Source organism: Macrotis lagotis, chromosome X (genome assembly GCF_037893015.1).
Source record: "Macrotis lagotis isolate mMagLag1 chromosome X, bilby.v1.9.chrom.fasta, whole genome shotgun sequence".
Classification (NCBI taxonomy): domain Eukaryota; kingdom Metazoa; phylum Chordata; class Mammalia; order Peramelemorphia; family Peramelidae; genus Macrotis; species Macrotis lagotis.
In genome coordinates, this window is record NC_133666.1 from 24,834,681 (window position 1) to 24,852,528 (window position 17,848).

General features: G+C 38.3%; 1 protein-coding gene across 3 annotated transcripts in view; it reads right to left on the minus strand.

Moving 5' to 3' along the window:
• Positions 1–1,512: 1,512 nt before the first annotated feature.
• SMARCA1 (SNF2 related chromatin remodeling ATPase 1) overlaps positions 1,513–17,848 on the minus strand; it is a 110,559-nt gene continuing 94,223 nt past the window's right edge. The window contains exons 23-24 of one of the 3 annotated variants that reach the window (XM_074207815.1): positions 4,504–4,614; positions 1,513–2,025 (exon numbers count right to left, since the gene is read on the minus strand). In XM_074207815.1, coding sequence (XP_074063916.1) covers positions 1,954–2,025; positions 4,504–4,614 — 183 coding nt within the window. In that variant the 3' untranslated portion in view covers positions 1,513–1,953. The other 2 variants (XM_074207817.1, XM_074207816.1) reach the window with 2 other exon arrangements.

The window sequence follows — 17,848 nt, forward strand, 5'->3', positions numbered from 1 at the left end:
TTTGAAGAAAAGCCTTACAAGGTAAAAATAGCATCTAAATCCAAACAACAAAAATACTGCCAAGTATATACTATGTTTCTACAAACCTTAAACCTCCCCCCCACACACACACACACACTACAAAAAAAGCTGCTCTTCTTTGGAGGTGGGGTGGGTAGATGGAAAAGGGATGGATCCCAACCCATAGTTGTTGTCAATTCTCTTAAAACTGCCACAGTATGAGAAGACTCAAAATATACTCCAAATGTAAGGACTATAGAAAAAGCAAATATTCATGGACCCTGGTTCAGCAACATGCTTAAATCCACCCTCAGAACAACAAAATGTGGTAGAGAACAAAAAAAATATCACTATTCTCAGGAGAAACTCAATTTTCTAATCTCTGGTCATTTGGAATACTCCTATAATCCTTTGTGGATTAGGCAATGTTCATTCTTAAAAACAAGGCTTTCAATCCTGCATATTTCTTAGCGACTATTGACAATAGCTGTGCATGTCTTGGCTTGTCCAACTAAAGATCAGAAGCTTCTTTGCTCCTAGGACCTACTCCTGAAACAAGGGAACCCTGGACCTTCAGTCATTCACATCTTCAGTTCCTGCACCTCATGGTCTAGAGGGCTATGGGCCCCTGAAAGAGATTCTGGAAACCATGCCCTTGCAGTCATCTCTAATGATGGTAATCCCTTAAAATCAAGTCCTAGGAGATGAACTTTGTGAAAGTACCCTGGAAGTGTAGTTGGCACTTTGTGATTAAGCAAGGCAACTCTCATATACTTGGCTCCCTGCTGCTTATGTGCAGGGATCCAGTCCTGGGTGGCTGCATCTAAAGATGCTAAATCATGGTCCCTCCCCCAAAGTCTCCCAAAAGATCTCTGGTATTCCTGATTTTGCCAACCTGTCTTGGAGCTTCCATGTTCCAGGTCTTAGTGGAACAATGCTGCCCATTCTATTATGAGCCGACCTCTGGCTTAACCACAAGACTCTGACTTTACTGGATTTCTGCCTGGTTGCCTGGGGTTGCCATGTCTGTTCTACATCAGATCTGAATAGCACAGTATCTGGGAATAGCACAGTATCTGGGAAAAGAACATATCTGAAAAATGCTCATCAAATAATGGGAGTGAGTGGGATTTATCAGTTTGGGTCTTACATCAGCCCACCCAGAAGTTGGTAGCCAAAGAGTTAACTTAGTGACAAATAAAGAAGTTAGTAGTAAAGAATGCAACTGGGCAAATATTACTGCTGTACTGCTGCCCCCAAAAAACAAGAATAATTAAATTTCTCATAGATATTTCTTTATTATGTTTTCCCATCTGAATATTTTAGAGAATAATTTAAATGTAATGTGTACTGACAGCAAACACAGTATCAAATATTAGCTTTATAATATTTTTTCTTTTCTCACCCTTTATTCCAGTAGGAAAAAAATATTTAGATGACCTCAAAGAAACAATTATTATGCTAATCATAGTCTGTAGCTCATACTCCAGAGAAAAGAAAGCAACAAAGAAGTCAGAAGTCTATTTCTCCTCAAATCATTTTAATTCTATTTTTCCACAGCCATATAAATTTTAAGTATGAAAGAACAATGATACAACTATAGAATCTAGGTTTTTGTCCAAAGCAGCAGTAGCGTACAAAACATAGAAAAGCTAAAACCTCAGCAGGAACTTCAGAAGAAGAAGGACAGGGAAGATCTTGAGGAAGGCATGAATTCACAAACTACAGGTCACAAAAATTTGGGGAATGAATAAAGTGGAACATCACACGTTTCAGGTAGAAAGCATCATTAAAAGATATAAAATATGCAAAAAATTAGGACTAGCGAGAAACTGTTAATTATTGAGAATACAATAGAAACTAGCAAGATTAATATTTAACCATAAAGAGAATGAGGCTGAGTGGCTGGGGAGGGATGAGTAGACATTCCTCAGTTAACACTACTTCTAGGTTTTACGATTTCACCTTCTTGGTTTCCTTCTTGCCAGAGCCTTCAGTAGCTGACTCCGCCTTTCTTTTCTGGGTCTAAAATAGAAAAGAAATTTAATATTCTGCTCCAATAAGCACATGAAAAACCTGAACCCATCATGTTAAATCTAGGATGTAACTTTAAAAAAAATCTTTAAAACATGGTTATTTCACTTGAAGGTTAGGAATGCATGCAGTCAATGTTCTATGTTGTCCAAGAAAATACACAGACCACAGCAAAAAACCTCACCAAGTATTTTTTACAAGAAAAAAAAAGCCCACATAATAACCTTCAAATAATAGTCACTCTTCATCCACCTACACTATACTTTTATCTATAAGAACCACTTTATTTTCATCAAGTACATTTCTTGAGCAAAATTTAATTTAGAAGAATGTGCTTTTACAACTCTGAGGGTGGCTCTGCAGACAATCCCAAGTTCTCTCAGGTAATGCAATTTATTAAAATATTTCAGATTGTCTATACAAAGTCAAGAGTCTTATTCAGAAGCCAGGGGAAGCTGATTTCACAGAGAATTAACTAATGACTAAAAATAAAGGTTCACGAACTGTTGGAGGTTCTGATTTACACTGAGATGGCAAACAAGGACCAGCTTAAAATAACTGAGCAGGAATTCAAGTTTCCATTCAATCCCCCTGGTTCCATGAACATAGCACTAGCATCATTCAAAGGGCATAGGAGCATAGACCCGTTACCAGAAATCATGAGTCCAAACTCTATTCTTTTACAAATGAGGGGCAAAGAAGTGAAATTATTTGTCTAAGGTTCCATTGGTAGTGACAGAGCTGAGATTTGAACCCAGGCCAGAGGGTATCAGAGGATATCAGATCCATTACTCTTTCCAATGTGACCAAGCTACCTCTAATTATTAGGAATCTTTTGGAAGACTTTTTTAAAATCACTGAGTCCTATTAAGAAAGAGCTAGTAAGTATGTGCTTATTACAGCACGTGAGTCTCATCAACAAAGACATTTACTTTTTTGTTTTGTTTTGTTCTTTCAAGGCAAATGGGGTTGAGTGACTAGCCCAAGGTCACACACCTAGGTAATTATTAAGTATCTAAGTCCAGATTTAAACTCCAGGGCTGGTGCTCTATCCACTGCACCACCTAGCCATCCCTTAGACATTTACTTTTTATAAAAATTGTATAAGCTAATAATTCTTTTTTTATTAAAGATATTGAGTTTTACAATTTCCCCCCAATCCTACTTCCCTCCCCCCACCCCCCATGGAAAGCAATGTCAGTCTTTACTAGGTTTCCATGTTGTACATTGATCCAAATTGAGTGTGATGAGAGAGAAATCATATCCTTAAAGAAGAGACAAAAAGTATACGAGATAACAAGATTAGACAAGTAAGATATGTTTTTTTTTTCTGACAAGTAAGATGTTTTTTTTCTAAATTAAAGGGAATAGTCCTTGAACTTTGTTCAAACTCCATGGTTCTTTATCTGGATACAGATGGTATTCTCCATTGCAGACAGCCCAAAATTGTTCCCGATTGTTGCATTGATGGAATAAGCGAGTCCTTCAAGGTCGAACATCACCCCCATGCTGTTGATAGGGCGTACAGTGTTTTTCTGGTTCTGCTCATCTCACTCAGCATCAGCTCATGCAAATCCCTCCAGGCTTCCCTGAAATCCCGTCCCTCCTGGTTTCTAATAGAACAATAGTGTTCCATGACATACATATACCACAGTTTGCTAAGCCATTCCCCAATTGAAGGACATTTACTTGACTTCCAATTCTTTGCCACCACAAACAGGGCTGCTATGAATATTTTTGAACAAGTGATATTTAGACCCAGTAGTGGTATTGCTGGGTCAAAGGGTATGCTCATTTTTGTTGCCCTTTGGGCATAGTTCCAAATTGCTCTCCAGAAAGGTTGGATGAGTTCACAGCTCCACCAACAGTGTAATAGTGTCTCAGATTTCCCACAACCCTTCCAACAATGATCATTATCCTTTCTGGTCATATTGGCCAGTCTGAGAGGTATGAGGCGGTACCTCAGAGAAGCTTAATTTGCATTTCTCTAATTAATGATTTAGAGCAATTTTTCATATGGCTACGGATTGCTTTGATCTCCTCATCTGTAAATTGCCTTTGCATATCCTTTGACCATTTGTCAATTGGGGAATGGCTTTTTGTTTTAAAAATATGACTCAGTTCTCTGTATATTTTAGAAATGAGTCTTTTGTCAGAATCATTAGTTGTAAAGATTGTTTCCTAATTTACTACTTTTCTTTGGATCTTGGTTACAGTGGTTTTATCTGTGCAAAAGCTTTTTAATTTAATGTAACTGAAATCATCTAGTTGGTTTTTGGTGATGTTCTCCAACTCTTCCTTAGTCATAAAATGCTTCCCTTTCCATAGATCTCACAGGTAAACTAGTCATAAGCTAATAATTCTAAGTACTACTTTAAATTTGCTTTATTCTTTTTCCCCCAAATTAAGATTAGGAATCTAAAATTGACTCTGAACTGTTTTAAAATAATTTAAAAAAAAACACCTTACCGTTGGCCCTTTTACTCCACGTTTCTTTTTTTCTGCTCTTTCTTTTTCTTCAATTTCCATATTTTCTTTTTCAATCAGTGATATGAGAGTATTACAGCGTCTCTGGAATTCCTAAATCAAAATAAGGTTTTAACAACACCATTCATTTCTGCAACATAGTCTAAGTAAGTCACAAGATTTAAAGCTGAAAGAGATCTTAGGAGGCTGCACAGTCTAAGACCTTCATTTCACAAAGAGAGAAACTGAGGCTAAAGGAGAAAAAAAACTTCTGGGAACTCAAACAGGCTCTAAATGCAGTCTTCTTACCAATATGGTCTGCTGTCCTATTTCTACAGTTAGAATGGAAAATGGTGTCCCCAAGAAATTTTAAACACGCTTTCTCAATGGCAGCTTGGAGGTTCTCTCCAATGAAGTGTCTCAGAGATCTGTGCTTAGTCTTGTACTATGAGTAGTTTGGACAAAGGCATAAATGACCCAAAGCTAGCTAGGAGGGCTAGTGAACTTGCCAGATAATGGAATCAGAACATAAAAGAGCTCCACAGGCTGCACTGCAAGGGCAGATCTGCTAAGATGAAAGGGAATAGGAATAAATGTCAATTCTTACACCTAAGTCCAAAACAATCAATGTTAGAGGCACAAGATGGGAGAGGTGGGGCTGGACAGCAGTTCATCTGAAAACAAGCTGAGGTTTATAGTGGTCTATGAGCACAAGTGAGTAAACAGAGTAATATGGCAGCTGAAAAATCCAAGGAGATCTTAGGCAGCACTACAAAAGGTAAATTGGGGGTTCAAAATATGCCCACACTGTCAAGCCAAATTGATATACCCCTTTGTTCTGCTGAACTGGTTTTTGCCAAATTCTTCTTCACTCTTAATCACAAAGGATGGCACTCTGGGGAGGGGAGGAGGAGATATTTGCAAATGAAGGTAATGTAAAAAAGAAAAGAAACCAATAAGAAAAAGTTTCTGAAGAAAGAGACAGTTCCTAGGCTCAATGAAGTGCTAGTCACACTGTCTTCTGCCCTGGTCAAATCATGACTACAGAACTGGATTCAGTTCTGGGCATCAGAGTTTAATGGGGAAATCAATAAACCAGAGAGTCTCCAAAGGAGAGGGAGAAAGATGGCCATAGCATATGAGGAAAGGATGAAGATATTCAAGATGTTTATTCTAGAGAAAACAAGACTTAGAGAATTACTGTGTTCAAGTATCTAAAGGGCTATTCTATAGAAGGAAGATTAGACTTGTTCTGTTGGGTCAAACCAAGACTTATGGGTAGAAATTGCAAAGAGGCTACTTTAGTGGATTGGGCAGCTTTGGGAAGTAGTGGACCCACTCTCACTGCAGGTGTTCAAGTAGAAGTTGTATGATCACTTGTCATTCAGACAGCCAGATGGCTAAGTAGACAGAACACTGGGCCAAGAGTCAGGAAGACATAGAGCCCTAACTAGCTAAGTGACCTTGGGCTAATAACTTATATACCCCTGTCTTAGCTTCCACATCTGGAAAATAGGGGAAATAATAACACCTATCTGCCTGGGTTGTTGTAAAGATGAAAATGAAACATTAAGCATTTTGCAAACATTAAAACATGCTTTAAAAACTAGCTGTTTTGTTATTGTTTGGCTATCAATTGGACAAAAGAGCCTCTGGGGGTTCCTTCAGTCCTAAGATTCTGTGTGTTAACCTTGACAACAGCATAAAATATCAGCAATGAATTTACAAAACAGATTTTTACAAATGGACAACAAATTTACACACTATTCATGAAACCTGGAAAATAGCATGCTATTAGCCCTGTCTGCTGCTTTTCTCTTGGGACAAAGGAATGGTAGTCTCTGTCAACTACTCATTCAACAAACATTTATCCAGTGAATCTCATGTGCCATGGTGCTAGAAACTCACAGGATCTAAAGCTAAAAGGTAAGTGAGGAACAACTCTTCCTTTTCAAGATAAGGAAAATGCATTCTAGAGAGCTTAAGTGACTTTCCAAAGTTATACCTAAGTACTAGAGATGGGATTTGAACCAAGCCTACAAATACAGTCATATTCCATCACTCTGGATCTAACAAAATGAGCATAACTATACACAGTATTACATAATACTTTTAAAAGTTACCAAGATTCTTGGGGCAGCTAGGTGGCGCAGTGGATAGAGCACTGGCCCTGGAGTCAGGGGTACCTGAGTTCAAATCCAGCCTCAGACACTTAATATTTACCTAGCTGTGTGGCCTTGGGAAAGCCACTAAACCCCATTTACCTTTCAAAAAAAAAGTTACCAAGATTCTTGTTAAATGAGGAAATCTTGGAAGAGGAAGCAAGAGATTGGGGATTTTGAGAATGGATAGGAAATCCAATAAGTAAAGAGAAAAGGAGAGAATTCCGTTAATAGCATGTTTCTTATTGATAATAACTACAGTGTATTACCATCAGTGTTCTAAAACATAAACCAAAGTGATACACAACAAAATGGTTAAGTATTTTCAACAACCCTGTTTTCATTATTTCATTCTAGAGCTAAGTCCTTAACTAGGGGTCCATGAACTTTTTTTTAATATTTTAACAATTGTATTTCAGGATAATTGGTTTCCTCTTTAATCCTATGCATTTTCCTTGATGCATTTACAAATGTAATTCAGATTAGAAATTCATAGGCTTCATCACATTGACCACCCAAGGTGTTCACGGTTTATTGTTGCAAAGATACTGAAGTGGTTAACCATTTCCTTCTCCCGCCCATTTTACAGATGAGGAAACTGAGACAAACAGGGTAAAATGACTTACCCAGGGTCACACAGCTAGTAGAACTGAACTCAGGTCTTCCTGAGTCCAGGCCAATCCCAGGTCAAGTTCAGGTTAGAATTATAACCAGAAAAGACCATATTAAAGTTCATTATAAACTTAAAGGTGCAGTGCAAATGTGGGTTTTTTTCCCTTTTGTTTTGACTATTATGATCATCATTACTTCATTCTTCTAATCTTTTGATGGAGTTACAAACAGGACAAATCACTGTCCTGCTATTATTTGTTTACATTCAGTATTATGTGGATTACTGCACAGTGAAGAAAACTGATGCTTTCTTTTTTTTTTTTGGTAATTAACTACAAGCAATGAGTAGAAAGCATCTATGAGACAGCCAGGATCACAGGAATGATATGGTCCTCATGCTGATCCTACTTTTGCTTTCTCCTTCTAAATCTCTGTATTTTGAAAGCTATTTAGTCCATGTAGTTTGGAAATAATGAGTATTTGTATGTGGCCACATCTATTGAAAACACTGTTCTTAAATTTTTAAAGATCAATGTTAGATCCAGGAGTTGTAAGCCACAGTTTATCTCTAACAGTGTTCTAGTTCTTGGAGAGATTATTTGCTGAAATCTCAAGTATGCTTTCAGGTCTGTATTTGCGGTAAGGGGATTGGTCATCTGTTAGTATCTAAAGTAGTGACCTTCTGCTATTGAAATTCCCTCCTGCAGAGAGGCTACAATATCCATGACTGGAAGAATACTCTTGCTGATAAAGTATTAGAAGCATTTTTAAAAAATGAATTCGGAATCCATAAGTATATGGGGAATCTAGACAGTGCAGTGCACCTGGAATGACGAAGACTCATCTTCATGAGTCCAAAATTGGCCTCAGATGCTTAATAGCTATGTTACCCTGGGCAAGTTCCTTTACTCTACATGCCTCAATTTCCTCATTTGTAAAATAAGCTGGGGAAGAAAATGGCAAAACATTCCAGCATCTTTGCCAAGAAAACCCCAAAAAGGAGCCATCAAGAGTCAGGCATGACTACAAGGTTATTCCAGGTTGACCATTATCTTGCTAAAGAATTTAAATTTCCTTACCAAATGATTTTCATACCCTCCCTCAAAAATAAGCACATAAACTAAACAGCATGTTTCTTTAATTTATCTATTATTAAAAGGGCCAAGTTGAGAGCAGATGATGAGATGTGCTCCTCAGTTTCCAGGGAATTTAGGTACACAGCAAGGTCAATTCTCAAATGATTAGGTATCCTCCTCTGGCTATTATTATTTTCAATAAGTAATAGATGCCTGTACCAGCAGATACCTTCAGAGAGGTTCTGTCTCAGATACATATTCATGAGTCATATGGATGAGTCAGAAAGAACTAATACTTTTAGGGGAAGTATGCTATGCAGCAAAGTAAAGCATCTCATTGGGTCTATAAATAGACTGCACAGTAAGTTTGAACCTTTGGGCTTTTCAACTGATCACTAATGATTCAAGGCACAAAAAAATAACCAGAGAAATGCGAGTGGGGATGGATGCATAGGGAGGTGGCTTTCATAGACCTTCAATTACAGGTAATGTCACTTTTCTCTAATGGTACCCACCCTAATATTGATCCCCACTCATAAGTGATCCCAAAACTAAATAGATGACTCTATAAACAGAATCCTGGCTTATACATTGAGTCTCCTGCCAGCTTTTTTAAAAGGAGAAAGTACTGGTATGGCAGTGAGTCTACCTTTAAAAAAAGGAGTGTATATAAAAGATCGTGAAAAATATCTTTTGGGAGAATGTTTTAACTCCCTATAAACTCTACTCCCTTCCATGTCCCTTTGAGCCTTTTATGCTAGCTAGATGACCCAGTAAATAGAATATCAGTCCTACAGTCAGGAGGATCTGAGTTCTAACATTGCCTCAGATATTTACTTGCTATATGACCTTAGGTAAGTTCACTTGACCCTAATGGGGTCACTAGGAGTGGGGTAACGACTGAAAAACAACAACAATCTTTCTGAGTGTTCGGTGAATGGATTGTGCAGCATCTACCAGCTCCACCATCCCATAGTCCTCCTATCACCCAAAAACAAGGCTTTGTCCCAAGGGGCAAAAAATGGGTGGCTTTAGTTGCAGGGAAAAACAATACATAACAACAATAGCAGCAATTCACATTGCCACAGCACTTTGTGTTTACCAAAGCATGTTCCTCAGCACAGCTCTGTGAGTTGATTAATACATATGCCATTATTTCCATTTTAAAAGTATGGAAAATGAGTCCCCTTCCTCAGATCACTTGACTTTTCTCTGCCATGATATCACAACTAGTCTAGCCCCAGGCTTGAGCCCATATCTTCTTGTTCTTAGCTGATGTTCCTTCCAACAATATAAAAACGATAAAACTGCAAAACTACTATCAGGAATGCATTTACTATTCTACAAGGATTTCTGGAAGAAGGGACAATTCTAAAGGTAATGCTAGTGGCACTGAATTTAGATGTGTCTGACATTCCAGTTCTGCAGCGAAAAGTTATAATTCACTAGAGCTTATGGCAAACTCAGCATCCCCTCCAACTTAAAGATGGACATCATCTCCCTCAAGAAGTCATTTTGCAAAATACTTTTTAAAAGTTTTCTTGTATACCACTTCTGTCTTCACTCCTCTACTCAACATTGCTGAATGGCAAAAATTCAGAAGACAGTTTTGTTTCAAAGCTGACCACTAATAGTAGAAACCCCACCTTCTCGCTGCCATCTAAAAGGGCACGATTGATGATGTACAATGTGTAATATACTACACTAGACCTGTCCAACATAGGGAATTCCTGGCTTCAAGAAGCTTATAATCAAACAGTGAGTAAAAGAAGGAAGAGAGGACACGTACTCAGAGAAATATGAAAGTACAAAGTAAAAAGGATCAGGAAAGATCATACCTAGTTTGTGAGAAGAGTCAAGCAGGGAAGAAACAGCCCAAAACACAGACTAGTCAATCAGCAAGCACTTAAGTGCTTACCATGTACCCGGAAGGGCACATAGAAAGGTAGCTAGGTGGATAGAGTGCTGGGCCTGGAAGTCGGGAAGACTCCTCTTTCTAAATTCAAATCCAGCCACAAACATTTCCTACTAAGTGACTCTGAGTGAATCCTTCACCCTGTCTGCTTCAGTTTGCTCGTCTGTAAAGTGAGTTGGAGAAGGAAATGACAAAGTCTTCCAGTATCTTTGCCAAGAGAACACCAAAAAGGGTCACAAAGAGTCAGACACAACTGAAAAATGATTTAACTAATGTACCAGGAATAATGCTAAGCACTGAGAATATGAGGCTCAAACAGTCTGCCCCCTTCAAGGAGTTCACATTTTAACAGGGGAGACAATATGCCAACAACGAGATACCTGTAAAATGTAATGTAAGCCATGTAAATGGGAGGGAATCTATGAGGGAAGGCTCTAGCAGAGGGCGAGATTGGGAAAGACCTTTTGTAGAAAGGAAGATTTGAGGAAGTCAAGAGGTCATGGGTAGGAGGGAAGCATTCTAGGCAGATGCCCACAGCAGGGGATGGAGTGCCATGGTCTGAGCAAATATGGATTGTCTTTCCATCATCTCAGCTGCTTTTTCTGTAGACTTTTCCTCTTTGAAGATTTTTTTGTTTCTTTGTAGATATTTTTCCAACCTCTTTAGCAAAGTAGGGAATCACTAGAGTCAGCATCAGAAGGAAACTCATCTTCATGGGTCTGTTCTTCAGTAACTGACTGCACCTTCTATCACCTTTTTCTCCCTCATTCTCTAAAAATTGCTCCCAAGTTGATTTTTTTTAAATTTCAGCATTTTCTTTAAGACCAGGAACCCATTCACTTTCCATTTTCATGTCACCATCTTTGCATTTCTTTTCTTTTTCTTGAATTAGCTGCAAAAGTAGCCTGGCCTTGGCAATCCATTTCTGAACATCTTTCTGACTTTTCTTTGAGTTCACATCTTCTGTTCCAGAGGAAGCCAAATAGGCTTAGAAAATCATGTCAAGAAGTTTGTCTTTTTAAAAATCATGTTTTGTGAGAGAATTTTTTCATGATTACTCTGACCACAGATAATTTCTGCTAGCTATGTTCCCATCACAGCAGATGTGATGGGATTTATCCAACGGCATGTCCATCGGCTATCTAAGACTACATCTTTTGGTTTATCATCAAATCTAATGTGACCTGGGATAAAACTTTCCAGATGTTGTTACTGATTGCTTCAAAATGATAAGATTTCATTCAAACCACCAAAGCTTTTGAGCTGGGTCTTAAAGGATGAGAAAAAATTGACAGGCAGAGATGAAGTGAAAAGAAAGAATACAGACAAAGGTGTGGAGGTAGGAAAGCATGAGGCACATGAGTAATAAAGTAAGCTTAATGGTAGTCTGGAGTATGTATAAGGAAATAATGGGAGATAAGACTGGAAAAATAGGTCAGGGTTAGAGTACAGAGGGGCTTTAATATCAGGCTAAAGAGTCTGAACTTTATTTGATAAGCAGGTGGCAGGAAGGGGAAAGAAAAGAAAGAATCAGAACTGGATTTGTTGGTGAGAAAAATGTCGAAATTCAATTTTTCAACAGTAAAATTTCAAGTTCTTCCTTCATCTTCCACATGTTTTAGGAAACTTATTTGCTAGTTACAGGACAGCTAGATAATACAGTGGATAGGGCACCAGCCCTGGAGTCAGGAAGACTCATCTTCATGAGTTCAAACCTAGCCTCAGATACTGACTAGCTGTGTGACCCTGGGCAAGTCACTTCACCCTATTTGTCTCAGTTTCCTCATCTGTAAAATGAGCTGGAGAAGGAAATGACAAATCTTTGCCCAAGAAAAACTCCAATGGGGTTACAATAAGTCAGACAGAACTGAAAAACTCCTGAACAACAAGCAATATTTGCTAGCTAATAATCCTGAATTCCAATTTAGGATACTGAAATTCACACATACATCTTTAAAGTAAGATAGAACACCAGCATTGTGCAACATTGCTCCTTAGTGTGAGCCAGAAATATCAACAATGGAGGTGCCCCAATTCCAACAGAGTCTACCCCAATACTCAGTCTCAAAGACTCAATGGAACAGGCACAGAAAACCTGGGAGACTTGAAGTGACTTATTGAACAAGATTAAAGAGACTCAACATTACATTTCCTATGTACTAAAAATCCTAGACACTAAAGCCTGCCTAAGTCTGAATGACAGAAGGCCTGGAGGAGTCCTGGCTGAACGTCAAGGGCAGATGAAGGAGGAAGGGCAAAGAGCTACAGAACATGCACCAGGACAGCTGAACTTGAAGGGGAAAAGCTCTTTATAAGAATCTCAGTTTAGTTCTTCAATTTTTAGCAAATGAAAATGAATGTTCTCTCTCTCTTTCCTCTTTTCTTGTCTCCTTCTCTCGTCTGTTTCTCCTGTTTGCTCATCCCAATAGTCACTCAACTCTTCATTTCCTCCTCCTCCACCTTTCTTTTTTCTCTGCCTTGCCTTCCTTCTTTCTCTCCTCTAATTCTCCCTTCCCCTTTGTTCCCTCCTCTCTTCTATATTTCTCTCCCCGCTTCTTTCTCTCCTTTCTTGCCTTCTCTCTATCCTTTCCCTCATTGTCTCTCTCCCCTTCCTCTGTTTTTCCTTCTGCTTTCCCCACCCCAAATCTCTAATGTACTCACTCTCTCTACTCAACTTTCTCTCCTCCTCTGCTCCCTCCCTCTTTGTTTCAGAAGGACTTTAAAAAAACCCAAACATATACACAAAATCTCCCAAATTAGAAATTCTCTGGAGCATTTTCCAGGTCAATGGCTAACCTGTCCCTTCTCACAAAAAAATTCACAGTTGTTCTCAGGGCCACAAGTACTTAAGTGTGAGCTCTCGGTCCAATAACTCTACCCTGCACTTCTCAGAAAAGACAAAATGTTCTGATACTTCTATTCAACAACTGCTGCTTGAACGTTTTTAAAAAATCCACATTTGTGGCATGTTGTATCACCTTCCAAAAAAGATGATGGAGAGGTAGGAAGACCCTAAGGTGACTGTTGTGGGTACATTTATAACCCTTCTCTTCCCATCAGCATCCCAAATCTAACCCTATAGCCATGTGACAACACCAGTCTCAAATTGCTGAGTGGCTCTTCAAACTTACAAATTAATAAGCACTGTGGGAGCAATGCCTGCCCATCAGCGACACCCCAGAAGTTGTTTCAATCTTTTCATTTTGCACTCCTCACACACAGCCCATCACAGGACTTTGCAATATTTCTTAATTCCTCATAATCAATAACTAGTCTGAATAAGGACAACATTACCAAATTAGGAAAATGAGGTCGAGAACTGTGAAGTTGATTGCGCCAAAATTCAGAACTCCAACAGATACTAAATTCTACATTTCACAAGCAGTCAAAATACTTAGACTTTCAATTGTCCCAAAGACTACTATGTTCCCATGAACATAAAAGGATTTTGCAGGGCAGCTAGGTGGCACAATGGATAGAGCACGAGCCCTGGAGTCAGGAGGACCTGAGTTCAAATCCAGCCTCAGACACTTAACAATTACCTAGCTGTGTGGCCTTGGGCAAGCCACTTAACCCCACTGCCTTGCAAAAAGCTAATAAAAAAAAGGATTTTTCTTTATATTTGGTAAGAAGCCAGTACAAAGTCTTTACTATTAATGTGTACTCTCCTATTGTCCAACTTTCATCTAACCCTTTCTGATTTCTGGACCCCCTGTTGGGCAGGCTGGGGGAAGCCTCAGGATGAGTCTTTTCTAAGAATCATCTCTGTAAATGCATAAAATAAAATATATTAAGATTACCATGGAAACTGATCATATTGAAATACAATCATCAAAATAACTTCAAACCAAGTTCATGGACAACAGGTTAAGAATTCTTTTTAGAATGTGCTGCTTTTTAAAAAAAAGTAACAGAATTAGGTACTAATGCACCAAGCAAGGAAGCTCAAAAGACCATCATCCTTTTCCCTTTTATGTTGTATCACCAAACAAGCTACAAGTGATAAGTAAGACTCTCAAATGAGTTATAGGATTTTAAATCTGGCTTTCAATTTTCTGGAGGAAAACTACAAGGAAAATTCATCCTTGACCAAGCAGATAGTTTATAAAATACTCTTGTGCAATGAACTGATAAACAAGTTAAAGTTTAGACTTCATTGTGAACCCTATCAAAGTGGAGAAAGTTAACACAAAAGTATACCAGTAAAATAAGAAATTCTATGTTCACTTACAGTTCTAATGGGGAATATTATTATTTTCTTAATCTTCATTAAGCTACAAGTTAATTAATAATAAAGTTGTGATTTGTAAACAAACCAGTAATAACACTAAAATCTAATTGCACTGTGGGCAGCAATATTACTTTGTGTGACTCACTCTCAAATTCCATTAAAAAAAGGAAATGTTCATGTTAATACAAAGGACTGAGTCACTCTTTTGAATGGCCATCACTTGACTCAACTGCCAGCATCTACACCAGAGACAATAAAGAAATCTATGGCTTTTTGAAAAGGCTCATCCTGGCCATGTCTCCAAGCTATTGCTCAGTGAGTGAAATGACTCATAGGCTGAGCAGGGTAAAGAGTTTGAAAAAAACTCTAATGAGTCAAAAGGGGCCTTCTGAATTCATGCCAAAAAGTAAGACAGCTCTTGTTTGGGAAGAGAAAAGTAAAAAAGTTCAAAATTTAGAAGAAAAAGAAAATACTGGGGATAGCTAGATGGTTCAGTGAATACAACATTGGTTCTGGAGTCAGGAAGATCTGAACTCAGATCTGACCTCAGACACTTACTAGCTGTGTGATCCAGAATAAATCACTTAATCCTGATTGGGAGGGAGGGAAGAAGGGAGAAAAAGAGGGAGGGAGGGAGGGAGGGAAGGAAGGAAGGAAGGAAGGAAAAAACTGGGGGAAAAGGAGGTAAGCACAATGGATAGAGATGAGGCAAAACTGAGGGATGCTACTGATTAACTGGCAGGAGATTAGAAACCACTCTTTTCCCTTGATACATTTGGAAGAAATAAAGTCAATCAAGAGGATTGCTCAGTGGTTGGTCAGAGTAATGATCTTCAAATATACAGATCTAAACAAATGTATACCTTTGTTCTCTCTAGTATGCATGCCTATCACTCTTTTCTGGATCCCAATAGGTTACCTTATTAAAAAGAATCATAGATTAAGAGCTACCTAGAGGAGCAGCTAGGTAGCGCAGTGGATGGAGCACTGGCCTTGGAGTCAGGAGGACCTGAGTTCAAATCCAACCTCAGATACATAATAATTACCTAGCTGTGTGACCTTGGAGAAGTCACTTAACCCCTACTGCCTTGCAAAAAAAAGAGCTAGAGGAACCTTAGGGAACACTGAGACTAAGCTCCTTACACTTTACAGAGGAGGAACCTGAAACCTGGAGATAGGTAGTGAATCACACATTGCCACCAAATTTGTAAAATGAGGACTTCGATCTGGGTCTTCCTCACAGCAAAAGCAGTGCTCTATCTACTACACCACACTGCCTATCAAGGTATCTATATAAGAAATTGGATAGTAAGAAGAATTTGCTAACAATTAGGAGAGTCCAAAGGTGGGAACAGGCTGCCTTGGGAGGCAATAAATCTTTCAAGTAAAGGTTGGATACCTCCTGCTATTGTTGTTGTATCTTTTTTAGTCATTTAGACAAAGATCCTAGAGTAGTTGCCATTTCCTTCTCTAGCTCACTATACAGATGAAAAAAGTAACTAAGGCAAACAGAGTGAAGTGATTTTCCCAGCATCACAAAGCTGGGAAATTATCTTAGGCCAGATTTGAACTCAGGTCCTCCTAACTCCAGATCTGCCACTCCAACTCACTGTCAGATACACTATTTTGGGGGAACTCAACTATAGAACAAGTTGTACTAGATGTAGATGGTCATCGTGTGCCCTTCCACATTGAGATTTAACGATTCTTTAATGTGTGTATGATTTCAAATTCTATCAAATATAGTCTTGCTCTCAGTCTTTTGGGTTACTTAAGGATGACACAGTTAATGTAAAGGTTTGAAAAATCTAGTATGAAATATAGAAGAACAAAATGTTAGCAATTCCTTTTCTCATAATGATTTTGAAATATTCCATTTAGGTTTGACAGTCTTTGGAAATTCTAAGACTAAGAATCCATCTTGATATGTTCCTCTTGGAAGAAAAATGGTCCTGCCATTTGTATGCTCAAAGCTTTTAAAAGACTTACCAGTTGATCATATCCTTTCTGCTTGTTTATGCAGTTCAATAGAGACTGATTACTTACTTAAATACCAAACAAGTTCTCAGGGAAAGAAATCACAATCTTTTTAGTTTGGAGAAATAAAACTGAGCCTCATTTTCCCTTTTGTGTAGTCAGAATTCTGAATGGTAAAGAAACTCAAAGTAATCTCCAACCTTTAGATGAAGGCCTTCAGAGTGAGGCAAATTTAGAACTGAAGGTTGATGCTTTGAAGTACTCTGAGACTTTTCGTTAAGTCAGAAACCATGGATTCAGTATTTGAGATTCTTGAATAAATTAGAGCCACTGAGGTTTTATAAAATCTACGAAGGGTTTCAGAGTATTTGTTGGTGTCTCCGGGCAACAGAGTAGAATGTTTTTTAGCAAAATCCTGTTTTCACCAGACAGATTCTATGTGAGCTAACTTTAATTAACAGGAGGATTTCAATTTCCATGTAACAATATACTCAAACAATGAAGCCAACTGCATCCGCTGGATTTGTGATATAGGATTCTCAACAAAACCAAGTATCTTAGAAGTCCAGAAATAGAGAGTTCTTTGCCAGGATTACACATAACAGTCACAACCTATTAGAATGCCATTATTAAAACTAGAAGAAAATCACAAAATATAGGAATTTTTTAGCAATGCAATTTATCTAGTCATCCTTATTTCACAATGCTCCCTATATATGGTGTATATGGAATATAATCCATATTCCAAATGAAGTCTATCTTATACATATAGAATAAACACAAAAATAACCATGAACTACGAGTAAGTTAAAAAAAAAGATTACGACCAAGATGGAGTTGACAGACAAAATTATAATAGAAATACATACACATAAATAGATATGTGAAATATAAATCTATAGGTGTGTGAATATACACACACCATAGAACCATCAAATCTCAGTGCCATAGAGGCCCTCAGAGACCATCTACATCTAGTCTAATCTGTACCTATGGATGAAATGCCCCCCAATATAATTGCTTAATTGTATTCTCCCTGGGTTCAACCCTTCACAATCAGAGGTGAGACTCAGCTCTGCCTCACCTGCTGTCTCCCTCAGCCCATATCCCTAGAACAGTGAAGCTTGCATTTAGACTTCATCTGGAAGACTATCATTTCCCCAAACAGATTGATCCCACCTTCCACCTGTTAGCAAGTTCTCTCTTCCATGTAGACAAAATCTGTTTCCCTGAAATTTCTACTCACTGCTCATACTACTACCCTCTGAGACCAAGCAGAACAAACACAATCCCTTCTTCCACATTACAACTCTTCAAATATGTGAAGACAGCTATCAACTTCCATACCACACACACACACCCCTCCTAGATTTTC